The sequence below is a fragment of the Myzus persicae genome, unplaced genomic scaffold (assembly GCF_001856785.1).
Source record: "Myzus persicae strain clone G006 unplaced genomic scaffold, MPER_G0061.0, whole genome shotgun sequence".
Taxonomy (NCBI): domain Eukaryota; kingdom Metazoa; phylum Arthropoda; class Insecta; order Hemiptera; family Aphididae; genus Myzus; species Myzus persicae.
Window position 1 is genome coordinate 5,189 of NW_019103927.1, and position 18,525 is coordinate 23,713.

Sequence of the window (18,525 nt, forward strand, 5' to 3'; positions counted from 1 at the left end):
TAGACATTTATTACAGTTTTCCAGTTTATAAAACTTTTGTTTTTGTTTCTGAAAATAGTTGTTTTAGGCGAGAAAAGCAAGCATTCGAGACAAAATAACGAGTTTTTTGAAGAAGAATGTAAAACCCATTCTCTTAGTTTTTTTCCCCATTTTGAAGTTTTCTCATAAAATGATCAGGAGTCAGACGTCTACTTATATTACCAAACATTCGTTTTGTTTCTGCAAATGGTATAGTTGATATATCTTCTGAGGATTTGCAAGTAAGAAATTAATGTAATCTAAATTTAAGTTCCATTTTATTGGATTAGGTCCGGAAATTAGTGATGTATCATTATAATCATAGAAAGTTATTTCTGCCTAAATAAAACGGAAAAATGTTTGTTTTAAAACGGTGCTGAGTCGTGAGACATAGATGTCAGATGATAGATTTAATAGAAAGTTTTATAAAATTGTATTTAAATACAGATACAATTGTATAAATACATCCATTTAGAAGGTATAGTGAGTACTGCTTAATGTTTTCACATTGATCCAATCAAGGTTCCCGATAAATAGCGGTTATTGGCAAAGTACAAATTCGCGCTGATTGATAGGCCGGAGCACCGTGGATTTTATTGTTCATTATAATAAATGCATAAATAAGGATGAAATAATAACGAGAGTAATAATAATAATAATAATAAAATACAACTCAAGACACAAAAGTTATGGTGGGAAAAATTATAGATAAGTAAGTTGGTGCCAAGAAATCTCATAGGACGTAAAACTCGGACATAATAAAATAATTTACTCAATGAGTCAACTACGAGGCAAAATAGATACTTATGCCGGGTTGCATAAACGATCGATAAAAACAGCACGATAAGGTATACTAATGGGTCGATAAACCATTATATAAATATCTTTATTGGTTCCTTAAAATACATCACTGTTGCATAAAATGTTAAACAAATATATAATTATTTGATAACTTACCCAGGTCATGGTAATATGGTATAAGCAATTAATGATAAAACGGTCATCGTTTGTTATCATCGTTTTTTGAAATGGTACCGATTGCGACTATTATTAGGTTACAATTAATATATTACTTTACTTATTACATTGACATTGACTGACGACTATTGAGTACCATCAGTACCGACAAATGATAAATTTCATATCTGTTATTGTGTTAAAATTTAATTTTGATATTTTATAAATTATTATACTACAAAATGATGAGTAAACGTAGAAGCAAGAATGTCAGTGATGAAGAAAAGAATGTATTATTACAGTTAATCCAACCACATTTAAGTGTGATTGAAAACATTAAGGTGTGTATTAAAATTTAGAGTAATAAGTATTTTTAAAATACTATTTTATTTAAGTTGAAATATAATTGAAAACATTATTATTATGTTAACATTTACTTAACATTTTTTGAAATAGACTGATGGTGCTACAAACAAAATGAAGTGTAGTGTTTGGGAAAGTATAACTACCAATTATAATGCACTACAAACTACTGGACCAAGAACAAGCAGTCAGTTAAAAGCTTTGTTTGACGTTATGAAACGTAAAACTAGAAAAGACAAAAGCTCTGAAAAAGTAATTTATTTTAAAAATATACATAATATTTGACTATTTATGCTTAAATTCTTTTCTAAGTAGGTGGTGATATTTTAAACTAACAATATTATTTCATTGTATTTGGTTTAATGTACTTATGTTATTTTTAATAGTGCTCAAACAGATGTCAAATATTTTGTTGTAGATTATTGTAAATAATAAATTTTTTAATACAGGTTAATTCTTACATACATCAGACTGCAGTACAAACTGAACGAGAAAAAGATTTGATGTTGGATCTTATTTCAGAAAACAAATTATCTGTTGTATGTTATACATTGTAATAATTAATTGTTTCACATATTAAATTATATATTTATTTATGTAGGATTCATTTGCTTCTTCGGATATACAAGCTAATGCATGGAATACCATTTCTGAAGCGTATAACCAACTGCAAACCAGTGGGATAAAAACTATAGATGAATTAAAAACGATGAATCAACTTTTATACAAATCGGCCAAATCTGATTTAAATAATGAAAAAGTAAGTACTATGTATAATAATTTAATGAATAAAGTAGGTTGCTTTTTATCTCAATGCTAACTCTACACAATGGTGGGCATTAACTTGTTAAAAAGTTAAAACTAAGTAAAAAGTTAATTTTTTTAAACTTTTTAACTTAACTGGTTAGTTATTTTTGATTTTAACTTATTGACTTATTCAGTTAAATTTTGTATTGTTTTAACTTAGCTTTTTATAGTTAATCATCATTATTGTACAGTTAAGTTAATTTTAATTTTTATATGCATATATGTAGCCCACGAGTTTCTAGTAACAATGTAGTACCTACCTATGTACTATAATAATAATTAATCTATGGTAAAATTACCTATAAAAAAACTTGAGAGGATAATATTTTTGAGGGTATGACATATCGGTTTTATATTTTATTGTTATTTGATTTTGTATTGGACTTTCAAAATAATAATTGTTTTATGTTTTTGTAATGGGTTTACTTTAAGATTACTCAAAAACATAAAACAATGATTCTTCATAAATGCGTTATGTCTATGTAGCGCATGGATTAGAGAGAAAACAAATAGTGAGCTGACATCCTCTAAAAAACTTTGTTCTATATTTATCTATATTTTCTGTTGTGTTTTATCTCCATAACATTTAAATATGATTTTAATAGAGAGACATTTACAAAACTGGAGGAGGACAATCTCAAATTCATTCTTCTACTATAAGCAACAAAATAATTGGAATGATGGGTAACCGATTTGAATCAGTAGAATCACCTTATGATTGTGATGGCGATTTTCCTAGTACATCTGCAGTTATAAATAAAAGTTATACTCCAGTTTATACTGACGATCAATATGTTGAAATTTTTGATGAATGTAGTCCAGTAGAATGTAAGTACTTTAAATAATTTTTAAAATTCAATTCGAAAATACTTTATTTTGTGTTGTTGTTTTTTTTTAGATTCTTATTTGGGCCCTAATGATATGGAAGTAAATGCTTTAGAACCGATATCTCTTAAATTTGATGATGTGGTAGATGATCAACACGCAGCATATGGTAAAAATTGTTATTACAATTTATAAAACACATTTTATACAAGTGTTTAATTTTGTTTAGAAAACATAACTAGTCACAAGCAGTCAACACAAAAAGCAATCGAAACTTCAACGCCACGAGAAAAATTTCCCAAGAGTTCAACAACGCGTGTACCTCCCAAGAAGATATATGAAAATTTAAATGAACTTACTAACAAGCAATTAAGTTCATATAATTTAAAGGAATCATTTATAAATGACAACAACAATCTTAAAAGAAAACAGTCTGATAAAAAGCTAGAAATTTTAGAAATTGAAAAAATTGTGGCAATTGAAAAACTGAAGGGAGAAAGAGACAATTATATTTCCCAAGCCAAGCAAAACAAGCTAAAAGAAGAGATTTTAGAATACGAATTGAAAAAAAAATTAAAAGAATTATAAGAATTATTATTATTTATTTATAGTTACATTTATAAAACAAAAGGAATTATGATTTTATTTTAATTTTAATCAAAAGATATTTGACTGTTATTATATATTTTTCAGATATTAAAAAGTAGATAATGTGATAATGATAATGTGATTAAGAAAAATAAGTTTCTATTACATTGTTTCTTACAACATTTCCAATCTGTCTTACTGGCAAAGCTGGTAGTTCTTCTAATAAATTATTGTCTAATTGCTGTTCATTTAATGGCATTTCATCATTTTGTTTTAGTAAAATATTATACAAAACTGCAGTAGCAACAATTGTTGTCAAAGCTGTCCTTGGTTGAGTGCGAATGCCAACAGATAAGACAGGAAATCGTCGTTTTAAAACTCCAAAAACACGTTCAATGACATTCCACGTACCTATTTGGGCTTTCTGTATTTAACATAAAAATTAACTAATATTTTATCACTTAATGACATCTACAAATATGCTTACTTGATAATTTTTTTCGGAGTTAGTAGTGGGATTCAGTAAGGGAGTCATGAGATAACTCCTGCATGGATAACCACCATCACCCAGAAGAAAACATCCTTCAAACTCATTGTTTTCGAACTGGGCACGCAGTAAACTGTTGTCAAATACAGTGCTATCATGCACAGATCCTGGCCATCTGAATACATAGTACTAATATTTAATACAATTTAAAAATAAAATATATTTTTCGTAATACCTAGCCACAATATTCATTATCTACATTTTGCTGTTACACACAGCTTGTACATTAAATGAAAAGTAGCCTTTTCGATTTCTGAATTGTTCGCCTATATCGCTATTTGGGGACTGTATTCTGATATGGGTACAATCAATAGCACCAATAACTCTGGGAAAATTATGCATTTGGTAGAATCCAATCTGTACTGCTTGTTTTTCATTTTGGTTCTTAGGCATACTAATAAACAATGGACGAAGACAAGCTAAACGTTTTGAAACACGTTTTACAATTCTGCATACAGTAGACTTGTGGACTTGTATATGATCACCTAAAACCACCTAAAAAAATAAAGTGTATCTTAAAATACTAAAATAATATTTTTTATTATAAAAATGCTAAAGGGTCATAATTAGATTAAGCAAAGATCCATAAATGTATCTTACTTGAAATGCTCCAGTAGCATAATACCTTAATGCTATTAAAAGTTGAATTTCAGGTATGATTGCATAATTTCTACTGGTACAATGTTTTAAATCATTACCAACTGCATTAAGCAACACCATAAATGTGTTCTTTGTCAATCTATAACATTGTTAAATAAAATGCTTGTTGAAATATTAAACTATTACTTATTGGCGTTTATGAATAAATATTGGTAGATATTTACACAACAGTGACTTACCTAAATCTTGTATTGAAATCCAAATCATCGTAATTTTCAAGAGGATTGAAACGATTACGGAATGTTCGTGGTCTCGGAAGATTCACAACAATTTCAAAAATATGTTCATCATCATCTGATGATGATAATGATGATGATGATGATGATGATGATGACGATGTATTTAGATCCATTATGTTAAATAGTTATAAAATAATAAATATAAAATAACTAATTTAAAAAATGTATAACCACAGTAGCGAAGCGAACGGAAGCTATTACCTAGCGAGTTTTTTAAATTTTAAATTTATGATAACAAACTGTTATCAGTTCAATAAAGTTAAAGAGTTCTTTTTGTTATTAATCGAACCAAAATCGGCCCTTCAATTTATCGAACCGATAACAACATATTTATCGGATCGATAAAAGATAAAAGTCGTTTATGCAACAGACAATATTTTTATGGATCCGATTTCTGTATTATCGAACCGATAACTGCTTATCGATCGTTTATGCAACCCGGCATTAGAGTATAATAATAATTAATGAACCATGCCGTGACCCCAATGGCTCCACTGGACGGTACCAGTCTATATAATATGCATCATGTATAATTAATGATAATGTTACACAATAAAATATGTCTTACCAGCCAGATATCTTAAGTTTTATTTTATAATACACACATATACCTTAAAAAGGAGGGGTCTGATCATCATTTTTGGGTATCACCGGTCTTTCCTCGTACATCCCCGGGGAGGACTTCAGCTGTCGCTACTTCATGTTGTCCATAAATATACAGGAGAATAAAAAAAATACAATGTTGTCGATCGTTTGGCAGCAAGGAGAGAAGAGAGGAAAAGAAAGAAACCGGCCTGGTGGCAGACGGGTGGTGGGAGAAAAGTACAATTCTAATACTGATTATAGGTAATAGTTATGACTTGGGAACGGATTTAAATCCTCTACAAAACAAGAAAAATGCCTTAAAAAAATACGATTTGATGCCTTAAAAAAATGCTTTAACATCAAAAAATGCACTAAAAAAATGACCTACAAATCTTTAAAAATGGGTTTATATTCAATAAAAACAAAATTTTGAATTTAAAACTTATAAAAAAACACATTATTATGAAAAATCTAATAAAAACTATTTAAATACTATACAACCTTAATTAATTAACTTTCAATTATCTTCTGACCATCTTATTTTTACCCTAAAAAATAAAAAATTTAATAGGTATACCATTTAGATAAGTATATTCGTTATACTTTTTACCTTTTGTTTCATAGCATTGTATAATCAGGTGCTGCTTAATATTGTCAAACAGAAATCTTCGACGGTTATCGGCCAGTATTGTTTTGTATCTCGAGAAACTTCGTTCCACATCAACTGACGTCATAGGTGCAAACTTCATATGAGCCATATCATCAGCAGTTAGTTCTTCAGATATTGTACTATTTCGAGATGTTGCTTTTCCTTCCAAAATATTTGAAATATGTTTCATTGTTTTAAATCCCGTATTTTTTTCAATTACAACTTCTAGTTTTTTTTAATAGATTTTCCGATACTACTGTTGTCTGTTCCAATTTCATTTTGTACTTGAGCAATAATATTAATTGCGGCAGCTAACGATAATGCAGATGTTTCCAATGTAGTTATGTATTTTGCTAAATTTCCATAATTTGCTTTGATAAATGTCAAGTTTAGTTCCAAATTATTATCATTTAAAAGTTTTTGTACATTTTCAATTGCTACGGCATCTTCTTTATCAAACCCTATCACAACAGATTTAATCAATTGATAATTTTCACAATATTATATGGCTGCTGATAACCATGTACCCCACCTAGTTAGTATTGGTTGAGGGGGCATTGGTATCCCTGGCGCCATTTCTTTGAATTTCAATACACGAGATGGGCATTTCAAAAAAATCTTTTTTACGTTCAAAATAAAAGCATCAATTTCGGGAAATTGTTTGCGTATTTCTTCAGCTACTCTGTGTAGAGAATGTGCCAAATATGTAACGTGTTCCATTTTTGAGTAAAATGCTTTAATATTTTTCCCTGCCTTCACCATATAAGGTGCTGCATCACTGAGAAATAGGAGTAAATTATCGTGTTTAATACCCTTTGGCCACAACAAGCTCATAGATTGATCAAATAATTTAGCTATAGTACTATTATTTGCTTTTTCTAAGACTTCGCAATCAAATAAAAAAGTTTTACCGGGACATCCAATTTCTAAAGTGCCGATTATGACATTAGTGACATATCGGCTATCTACGTCTGTAGTCTCATCTATACTCACCCACAATTTTTTATTCTCCACGTAAGTTCTAATAGAATTTATTGTATTATTGTAAGTATTGCTTACATAGTTCTTTCGAATCACTAGGTAAAGTTGGATAATCCACCGACAGCGTTTATGAAGAAGGCTGATATTATACAGTGGTTGGAGAATAAAGGTGAAAAAAAAGAAAATAGACTATGGTAATACAAGAATTTTTAGACATCATAAAACAAATGAAGCCACTTCATGACAAATTTGTTATTGATGAAATTGCTAATTCACAAAATAAAACAATTTTACGTCTGCTACCTTACATTGTGAACTTAGTCCAATTAAAATTGCTTGGTCGTTGATCAAGAATCTTGTAAGGTGAAGGATGAACAACACCTTATTCAAACTAACTGATATAGAGGGCGTAAAAATAGTTGATGATGATATGTGGAAAACTTTATAAGACACTCGCTTAATTTGGTTTTGAGTGGATCTAGTTTCAGACATAATTGCAGAATAATAACACTGAAGACACCAGAAACAAAAACAAATAACTAGGAACTACAAACCTTGAATTCCACTATTATAACTATCTATGGTTATTTACTAAAAAGAAAAAACAATTTGAGGTATATCTAATTTAGAAATTGTAAATACATAAATGAAAATATTTATTTGGGGTTAAAATGTATGACTTTTATTGGAGAATTTGTCGCATGATTTCAAGAATTGGCCCCCAGAGCTATTAAAACACTGTTTGGACCCCTTTCTATATCATACAGTAAATTTTGATAATGAAATTTGTGGTGGTGAACACTGTATTAACAGTTGATTATTTGTAGAAATGTTGTAGATGAACCTGCAACACCAATTAAAGTTCTCTTTATCTTAAAAAAAAAAAATGTGGAGGCTTTCCAAATGTTTTTATTGCTCTGCGTATATTACTGACCATATACTTCAGCTGGAGCTAAACGCAGTTTCTTTAAATTAAAACTTATCAAAATATTTTTAAGACACTCCATGTTCCAACAGACATTAACAGGCTTAGCGACCCTAGCAATTGAGAAAGACGTATCAGAAAAAAATAAAAATAAACTATGAAACCCTAATTCAAAACTTTGCAGTACAGAAAAATAGAAAAATAGTTAGTGGTCTTATAAATATCGAAGACGTAGATGTCATTTGTATTCAGACATTTAGATAATCCCTATATAACCTTTTACATGTAAATAAGGTACACATCTATTGATAACAAAAGAAGGTTATTACGTCAAGTACGTAGACATTATTGTAATGGGCAGGCTGGTACCTATAAAAAGATTGAGAACCTCTATTCTAGTACCAAAGGATTCCGATATAATATTGTAAGTCCAGGGCCTCGAATTCTAATGATGCCCCGGGCCTCACCAAACCTGGAAACGGTGTATGTCATGATGGACCTTAAAATTTTTTTTAAAATTCTTGTCTAATTTATTGTTAAGATAAAATATTATATTAGGTAATGTAATTCGTTTTTCGCTTAATATTATTTTTCCATAACTAGATATAATTTATTAAAATTCTTCTGTAGTTATTCTATTTGTTATTAGACTTTTTATCAAGTAAATAAGTTATTACATTTTTTTTTATTCAATAATAACTCTGACAGATATTAATTATCAAGATCGATAAGAATATCAATATTATTTACGGCTGCATACGAACTGAGTCCCAGTATAACCTTTTATGACGAATTGAGTTCCGGGTGTTTTAGGGTATAAACCAATTGAGTCCAGTGAAATTGTAGGTATAATACTAATTGAGTCCATGTTTTAATACTAACTGAGTCCCGTTAAAATATTATAATATAAAATAATTATTATATTAATATTTTAATTAATCTATAACCAATATATATTTTTTCGTTTGATACAATATATATTGATGGGACTTTTAAAAGCTGCCCAATACAGTTTACTCAACTGTTTACTATCCACGGAATGAAAATAATAACTCCATACCATTGGTATTTTGTTTACTTTTGAACAAAGTTTCAATAATATAATATGTATATATAGGTATATCCGTGTGGAGCGACTTTTGACGCGCTGCATAATTTTCTCTGTGTGTGGATGGTCATTTTATATTTTACTCAAAATAATCCTCGGACTCAATTCGTATACAATTAGTTTCCTAACCCCGGACTCAATTAGTATATGTCTCGTTTGTACCCGGGACTCAATTAGTATATTAATTTTTTCCGTTCAGGTACGGGGACTCAATTAGTACACAGCGTTATTTACTTGACCTGATAGTTTATTTTACGAATACTTATAAATTACTATACACGTACCTACCATTTTGTCTGGGTAGAAATCTATCGAAAGAACCTCATATGTTTTCAACTCAGCATTTTTTTGAGCTCTTACTCTTCTTTTTTGAAAACCTGTTTTTGGTGGCATAAATTTTAAATAAAATTAATTTGAAAATTTAAAATAATAACATACGATGCACCACGTAAGGTAGATATTCCACAGTAACTAATTTCGATATTTCACGTTTATAACAGACGAATCAACGTGTGCTTCGTCGTAAAAGCAATGTTGCGTCCGAACCAACGATAATGATAGGTATTATCCAAAAAACTAGGTTTGTTCGACAGGGGAGCCAACATAGTCAGAGGAGCCGTCTTGCTCAAGTCCAACTTTCATCCAATTAGCAATTTGTCTGAAATTAGATAAATGTTTTATTTAATAACTTATAGAAAACATTTATCTAAAATAAATTAGAAAGTTTGAAATCTAGAATTTAATACATAGCTTCAAATCAGTGTGTACATGTTTAATCAGTAAACATTTTACTCGGACTGATAACGATCAAAATTAGTGTAGGTACCTAGTAACCTTAAGTTTATTTATTGTATATTTTATAAATAATTTTTTCAACGTTTACATTTAAATCATATATTAAGTCAATAATTTACCTTGGAAGTGAATTTTTTATTACCGTCATACATATCGTATATCACATAAAATGGCTCAAGTAAAAGAATGTATACAAAAAGCATATGAAGTATTAAATACAAATATATTTTAATTAATTAAGAGTTAAACAGTTAAACTATTATTATTTATTTGGTATTTCATCAACAATACTTTAGTGTTCAACAGTACGTGACACCGTCGTTCCAAAAAGCTGCTTGCGCAAACCATCCAAGCATAATTGCAGATGTAAAAATATCACGGCTTGCAAAGCATTAAAGGTATAGAAACAATTTAAACAATGATCCAATTTTTTCATGATTTATTGGTGTTGTATATTTTCGGTTAAGTCTTCAAGGTGAAGACTGTTGCTTGTAATTCAGCAGGTATTAAATATATTCAGTTATTATGTAGATAGGTGTTTACTGTATTCTCATTTTCACTGTATTAACATTGATATGAAATTTCTGTGGGTATAACATTTAAAATATTCCAAATCTTAAACGAACAAAGTTTTTTGTAATCTAGGCTTGCAAGAAATGAATGAGTACCAATTAAGCATAATTATTAATGGTAGGAAATAGCGAAATATAGCTAAAAATGTATGTGGGAATAGCAGACATATTAAAATGTATACCTAAGTGTGAGTAGAAAAGGTAGTAAGGTACCATAGAACAAGAGATATTTTCTTGCCTATTTATGTACATTTTATGAATTTTAACATCAATACCTTATAAAGAATAACTAAACGTATTACCTAAATTACCTGTCTTCCTTCTAAGTACCTTTACTTATATCTATAATAACCATCTAGTAAAGTAGTACTCACAGTACTCTGAGCGTATTGTGATGTGTTTTATAAAGCGAATATACTTGTAAAATAACCATGTATAGCAATTAATTACGTTTAAAAATAATTTAAGGAGTTCATCTAATTTCAGTCAACAGTAAAGGTCAGATAGTAGTCATTTATAATTTATTTTTAGTTTTATTAATATAATAATAATTCATAGGTATAATTGTATAATATGTTATGTTGTATGATACAAGGTAAAGATATAATTTGATATATTATTCTGTTTTTTTAGAATGAATACAAATACGTGCAGCCATGTCGACCGGATCTGTGTATACCAGCCACGGTAAGTACGTATACCCCGTACCCGCTTACACATACACAGGGTGTGAGAGTTTTATCAGTAAGACATGTTTTTGAGCAAAAAAACTGGTCACTTGCCGGCCGTTATGAGAACGATACCAATACATTTGTTGTCTAGGGCTTACACACGAATGACACGTTCACTAGTTTAAGTAGTATGCTGTTAGTTTTAATATTAGAGTGAGTCGTCTTAATATCAAACATTTAGGTAAGAACATTATCTGTGTTTAAGCGTTGGATTTTATTCGATATTTTAAATTTCAAGAGAGAAATAAACATGTTTAATTTGTGATATTTCACATACTCATATCTTGCTTGAAAATTAACATACCGAAAAAATCGCGGATCCTTAAGCGTAGATACTCTTACTAAAAGTTTGATAATAAGTAAATTAATTTTAGTATCAAAAATAACAAAACACCATTGAAACTAATTAACGAAATCTGGCATGTCGTATACGTTGGCAAGACCTCCGTGTAAGACAACGATTCCTAACCTTTTATGAAAATGACGATAACATTTTTAAATTTAACTTTTGACGACCCCTAAAGAAAAAAATCATAATTGCAAACAAAACTATTATTATTAACACCAAATTAGTAAATATATACATATTTATCTATTCTCAAATAAAATACATTTATACTAATATACTTAACAATACCAAAACTATTTACGATAACGACGCATCAAGACGCGCGGAATTTATGCTTACCAGGAAAAAAATTTTAATTGAATTGATGTCTTGTTGAGTGTAAATCATATTATTAAATTTATCGCCATCACTTCTACACATTCCTCTCACAACCTTAACTTTTTCGTACTAAATGTATGCCTCAAAACCTGTTCTGAGATGTCCTCTTTAATTTAAAAAAAAATAAATGAAATCAGTAAGGGCTTTCTCAACTGATGCTATGACAAAGGGAATATTGTCCATTTTTATACAATTTATAGATTTAAAAATATTTTTTTCCTCTATCATTTATCATCGGAGTAGTTCAGAAATTTTTTTTCTTGATAATAAAATTAATATAATATAATATCAAAGTTATACTTTCACGACCCACCTTCAAAACTAGGAAAACGAAAAAAAGATAAATCTTAGACTAAGGATTTACTTGGGTTTGACTCACGTTCTTTTGTCTTAATGATATTCCAATATTTTAATCTTTCTCATGTTCAATGAATATTAATTTTAAATGCCTTTCTTATTATTAGGTCATGATTATTAAATTAATAAAATAATAATAAGGAAGTTAAAAATAATAGTTAAATTGCATCCATGGCATTCAAAAAAAAAGTTGTTGTGCGAATGTGCAAATTTAAGCGTCCCAAAAATATTTTAATTTTTTGAAAGTATGTATAATTATGTTTATTAGTTGACAAAAAAAAAAACCGAACTCAAAATATATTTTATGATGAGTTATTAAGTGTTTTCACTTATCGTGATCACACTGTTTATTTACAGGAATATAAGTATACATTTTAAATGTATGATAGAAACAAAAATAAGATGCATAAATTAAAAATCAGGCTAAATGGTTGACGCAACTGAAATGTACTTTAAAAAAAATACTTCAACCCTAGTAGCAGTGTGTCAATTATCGATAGATTATTACTCACTATTTACAGCAAACACACCTGAGTGATGCGCGGTTCGCTGACGATTCCATCTACAGCCGTTCATTCTACCAACACGACGTCTGTCGTGCGAAGCCTGTCATACACGCTGACCATTTAGTAATGGCCGGTGAATTTCAGGACGAAACGGTGCACAAGGTTCGTTTACTAAAAAAAAATCCTTCCATGAAAATTATATTTTATAACATTTTTATTATCTAACTACGATGGAACATTCCTTTAAAGTATTTGTAACATAATTCACGAGTAGGTGTATCTCTATAAATTAATCTTAATATATAATCATATGGTTAAATAAAAACAATATCTTAACAAGCCTAGTGACTTGAATTATTCATTGCATCGTTTAACTACTGTAGTTGAGTTACCCAGTACAATGTGCTCCGGTAGTACAAAAAATCACTCCCAAGGACCATTGTTTGACGGGCACGGGTCCAATGCGGCTGATAACCACTCAACAACACGATTATTACGGGCCATGCGATACTGGGCGCCGGAAGAACATTATACCGCTAAGCAACCTTATCCGATCCGAATGTCCGATGGCGGGGTTGACTACAACTAATTGTTCGTACCAGCCAGTGTGCGCCGGACCGATGGAAAATTACAAACCACACACATGGTATGCGCCATACTGGCATCCGGTAGATTTCAGGTTCAGGTGTGAGTGTGTGTGGACAAGACATAATTTCCCAAAACTACATTTCTGTTCTCACCAAAATTTCTACAGTGGACATTTTAAAAAGCACTTAAAACGAATAATTTATATGTAGTAGCTTAACTAAAATAGCATTGCTTAAATACGGTCACACATACTTGTAGGTTTTTTTTACGTACACACATATAGATACCGAAACAAGTATAATTTGTATACATATATTATGTAGCTCATAATCATTTGTGTTTAAGATTTAAGTCGAATACACCAATCTACATAGAGTAATAAGATAAATACATAGTATCTTAATAAATTATAATATAAATTATGTAGGAAGGCATCAATAATTACCTACCTATTAAATGTAGCATGTATTAACTGTAGGTTAATAATCTTTAGGTTAATTGTCATATTAATAACAATTTTAGTTTATTTTAATAAAATGCTATAGATTTTAAAAATATGATGTTCTTATTCCAGGAGTTCTGCTCGTATAAACTACATTCCGCAAACTAATATATATATATTTATATGTGAATAATTATGAAAGGAATCATTATTAAGGTTTAGAGGAAAATGATTTATTTTAATTTGGACAGAAAAGAGTATTATACTGAAAACTGATGGGGAAGCCACAGTGTTTAAAATATTATCTCTAAAAATTAACATCTTGATTTCTTTTTAAAGTAAAATCTCGAGGAATACCCAATCTCTCTCTACCTATCCCCTCTACTCACTATCGCAAATCGTGGCCCAAAAATTGGTTAATCCTTTTTATTTTCAAACATAATATAATGTGTATTATATTGCATATATAGTTATACTGTTCCCGTGGAAGGCATGGATATGAATACAGTGCAAAGATGTAGCTACAAACTTGTTGAACCGAATGAAAAATTGCCAACTCCGTGGGCAGAAAAGCTGGAATATTGTAAGCCAGAGGACGCAGTAGAATGCTGTACGGTGTACAACTATAGGTATTTTTTTTCCTTAAAAATCTAAAAGCAGTAAATATAATATAACTCATCTAGTTCATCTCGGCCCTCGGCTGACGTCACAGGTAATGGGTTAACAATATATATAAAAATCGCAATGCCACTCGCAAACAATATGATACGAAAATAAAAAATGTTTAGTTATCAATGCCTAATAAAGTAAATAATAAATTTAATGATGATATAGCGAATAAATTAAATGTTAATTCTTCATGATAATATTATATTTCATATTGTCAACCTACACAATTTAAGTTGGTATTACATTACAAAGCAAAATAGTTTTTTAAATATTAAACTCTTTTTGAAACCCCGATTTTGTGAAATCGTAACTGTCGACGATGCCCAAGATGAACAAGCTAAGTTATACAACTATGAACTAATTCTAACACTTTAAAACCGTCAACATTATAATCGTATTAATTGATCCCTCTCAACGTGGTCAGCAATCTCTATAAAATTGTAATACTTTTCTTATAAAACTTTAAAATTATTATTTTTGTTAACACGTAGTTACAAGGAACCGGGTGCGTATATGCTGGACGATGGTTGTGGCAACACACTTGATATTGTCGCAGAAAGTAATTTAGGTAAGAGATCATTATAACGGAAGTATCTACTAACCATACATTGTGTATAACACCAAACATTTTTTCGGCAGAAAACTGTTGTCCGCCTAGCTGTTTGGCTGATAATGTGGATGATGGATTTAAATCGCGATTCATTAAGGCTCATCAGTTTGATGATTGACTATAACAAAAACGACAGTATTTATAATATAAATCAAAGTCTACACGTGCGATTCTTTAAATAGGAAAATAAACCTTTTAATAAATTGTTGACAAATTCTATAGCAAATTAGCTGAAAATTATTTTTCTATTATTATTTAATTGTTATTGTTGGTGTTCAAGTTGAATTTCAGATATGAACATAATTGTATATTATGTACCTCTAAGTAATATTCAATTTGTATGGTACATTTAATCCACTATTAGGAACTAAATACAGTGGTCACCGCTTATTAGACTCACTTTGGGACCTGACCATTTGAGTCCATTAACCGAATGAGTCAATAAGGCGAATGACCTCAAAAAAAATTTTTTAAATCCTTACATTTAAAAACTTATTCAGCTAAAAAAAATTTATTGAGATTCAAGGTATGTATGCATAAAAATAAAAATATAGCTATACGCAATTAAAAATAAAATAATATGTAATAAAATAATGTTTGTAAAATCTAATTAATTTTTCGATAAAAACCCATCTAGGGTTGATTGGATTTTCCCTTCTTCGGCCAACTTCATAATCATATCTTCACAGGATTTATGTTGCTCGAATACGTAAAAATCGCCTCTTTGCTGAATCCCTCTACGTACAATTTGAAGCCCAAAATACCGGTACCGACTTATTTCGCATTTATAACACGTTTGTTTATTGTATGTACATATTTTATTTATTTATCTAATTTTCAAATGACCCTATTAACCGGTGTGTGAGTCGAATAGACGAACTTTTTGCTGTGTGTTGGTATATGCACAAATCGGGACCAGCCGTTTTGAGTCTAATAGGCGAATGAGTCAATTAACCGTGAGTCCAATAAGCGGCGACCACTGTATTAAAAGAATCTCTAACAAAAAATGTAATATTCATGTTTAGGCATTGGGCAGTTCGGCTCTCCGAGACCAGCGGCGGCAACACAATTTACAGTACCTATACAGGTTACTAGCTGAAACTTATTTTTTGTTGCACAAAATGTTAACATTTTTGTCATAAAATGAAGTACAGTTAGCGTTTTTTAATTTTAGTAATTTCTCTTGGTACTACAAAATTAATCATTATCAAATATCAATATTTACCTATTCAATATCAGTAAATTTATATAATTACGAATAACCAATAACCATAAGTATTAAAATCATTTAGTATTTAACAGAAAACAAGTTTTGATAATTTTTTTTTGTAGTGTTTAGTTTTTTGTTTTTTGGTTTAACATGTACATATGTGTATTCATAAGCATACAAATATTGGATGTAAATATTTTCACCACCATATCTGTTTTATGTCCTCGCAGCTGCTACTCTCTTGTACATTGTTTGTGGATGGAGAGGTGTTATTTAAACCAAATAAATAAGGTGAAATACCATAACAACTAACTAGTGAATTTGGTAGCTTGTGAGTACCTAGTCGACGAGTACATACTTGTGTTTAGTGTTTTGTTGTCTGTGCGATCCAGTCGTTTACCAGTTATTTAACTTGTTTGTTTTTTTTTTATTATTTGATAAAATATATTATAAGGATAAAGATACTCATAGTCAGAGTAAAAAAATTATACATTTTGTGTATATGTTTTTTTAAAAATGTATAGAGAAAATCTTATTTGACGGCCGACTTTTTTAAATGTACTCAAGCGGTTATAGCCCATGCTTGTGGAATTTCGGTTCGGACCGTAAGCCGTATTGGTTCCGAAGCAACAAAGTCCGTAAATACACAAGCAATCGACGTTTCGTGTTTTAAATCTCTGCGTAAATCATACAAACGCTCGAAAATTCAAACAGAGTTGGACGATTTTAATGCAGTCATAGTCAGAAGAATTATTCATGACTCTTATGATAGAGGTGAGTACCCGACTGCCGCTTCAATTTCCAATACTTAGAGAGAAAAAAAATAATTACACAGGAAGCGTTACGAATTCTTAAAGTTTGAATTTTTCTTTTAAGAAGTGTAATGACGGACGTAAATTTCTTATGGAGTGCACAAGTTGCTCTACGATGTACATTCCTTAGAAAAATGTGCGCACTGCGTAAAAATGAGGAAAGTCACCCTATCGTTTATGTCGATGAGACTTGAGTTAACCAAAATCATTCGCGATCCATTTTTTGGCAGGACGACGAAAGTACGGAAGGTTTAAAAGTCCCAATTAGCAAGAAATCAGGTGTTCAAAAATGGCTTGTAGAAAAAAATGTTTCCTACAGCCCTCTCGAAACATTGGCTGAACTTAAAATAAAGGTTAAAAATTTAAAATACAATGCCACGTGAAAAGTCTTATCACGGTGATCGTTGATCAAGTAGTTTTAGAAAGGGGTCATGAGGTTATACGACTTCCTCCTTATCACTGCCAATATAACCCTATCAAGTTGATTTGGGCTCAAGTAAAATATCAAGTTTCCAAAAAAAAAAATACTTTCAAAATGGTAGACATGAACGCTTGACCACGAAGCATTAGATGCAGTAACTGTATATGACTGGGGGAAATATGTACGGCATGCCGAATCTCTTCAAACGAAGGACTATGAAAAAGAAATACACAAGGATGCCATACTAGAACCCATAATACTAACCATATTACCTGATGACAGTGATAGGAGTGACTATAAATACCTAGATAATGATAAAGAAGTTTTTTGTGACTGATTTATGATTGAATTGAATTAAAGTTTTGTATCTAAATCTATTATTATTTATAATGTTTTGTGTATATATATATGTGTGTATACGTTATAATATAATTATACGACTATTTTAAACTAAATTGATTACATTGATAGAACCATATTCTTTTGAATGGTTTTTTTCTTGAATAATATAAAAATATATTTTTGAAATTGCGCGCCAATTGTTTTTAGAGTTTTCAAAACTCCTTAGACGATTTCACCACTAGGATCGTGACGGTTGTGCCTATTAATTTTAAAATAGTTAATTTTCTATTTTATTGAAATACTAGTTGCTTGTGAAACTCGCTGTCCTGAAACTCGGGAGCTTGTGAGAGTCGGCGATGCAGACGTCAATGTCGTTGAAATTACTTTTAGAAGTCACTCCTGTTGACGTCATGGGTAGTTAAAAAACAAAAATTTAGGAGGTGATAACGATTTTTGATAAGTCTTAGAGATCTCGTTTCGAGCGCGGGAAT

At 30.0% G+C, this 18,525-nt stretch overlaps 2 protein-coding genes across 2 annotated transcripts; both read left to right on the forward strand.

Moving 5' to 3' along the window:
- The first annotated feature begins 1,745 nt into the window (after nucleotides 1-1,745).
- LOC111036457 lies at nucleotides 1,746-3,560 on the forward strand. Its single transcript, XM_022318482.1, has 5 exons — nucleotides 1,746-1,877; nucleotides 1,940-2,098; nucleotides 2,751-2,973; nucleotides 3,044-3,139; nucleotides 3,200-3,560. Exons 1-5 carry the CDS (start codon nucleotides 1,842-1,844, stop codon nucleotides 3,556-3,558), a joined length of 873 nt encoding a protein of 290 aa, XP_022174174.1. The 5' UTR covers nucleotides 1,746-1,841; the 3' UTR covers nucleotides 3,559-3,560.
- A 6,656-nt stretch (nucleotides 3,561-10,216) lies between these two features.
- LOC111036445 lies at nucleotides 10,217-15,412 on the forward strand. Its single transcript, XM_022318467.1, has 8 exons — nucleotides 10,217-10,255; nucleotides 10,344-10,445; nucleotides 11,253-11,306; nucleotides 12,956-13,102; nucleotides 13,324-13,586; nucleotides 14,441-14,599; nucleotides 15,131-15,207; nucleotides 15,279-15,412. Exons 1-8 carry the CDS (start codon nucleotides 10,217-10,219, stop codon nucleotides 15,365-15,367), a joined length of 930 nt encoding a protein of 309 aa, XP_022174159.1. The 3' UTR covers nucleotides 15,368-15,412.
- Nucleotides 15,413-18,525: the final 3,113 nt, after the last annotated feature.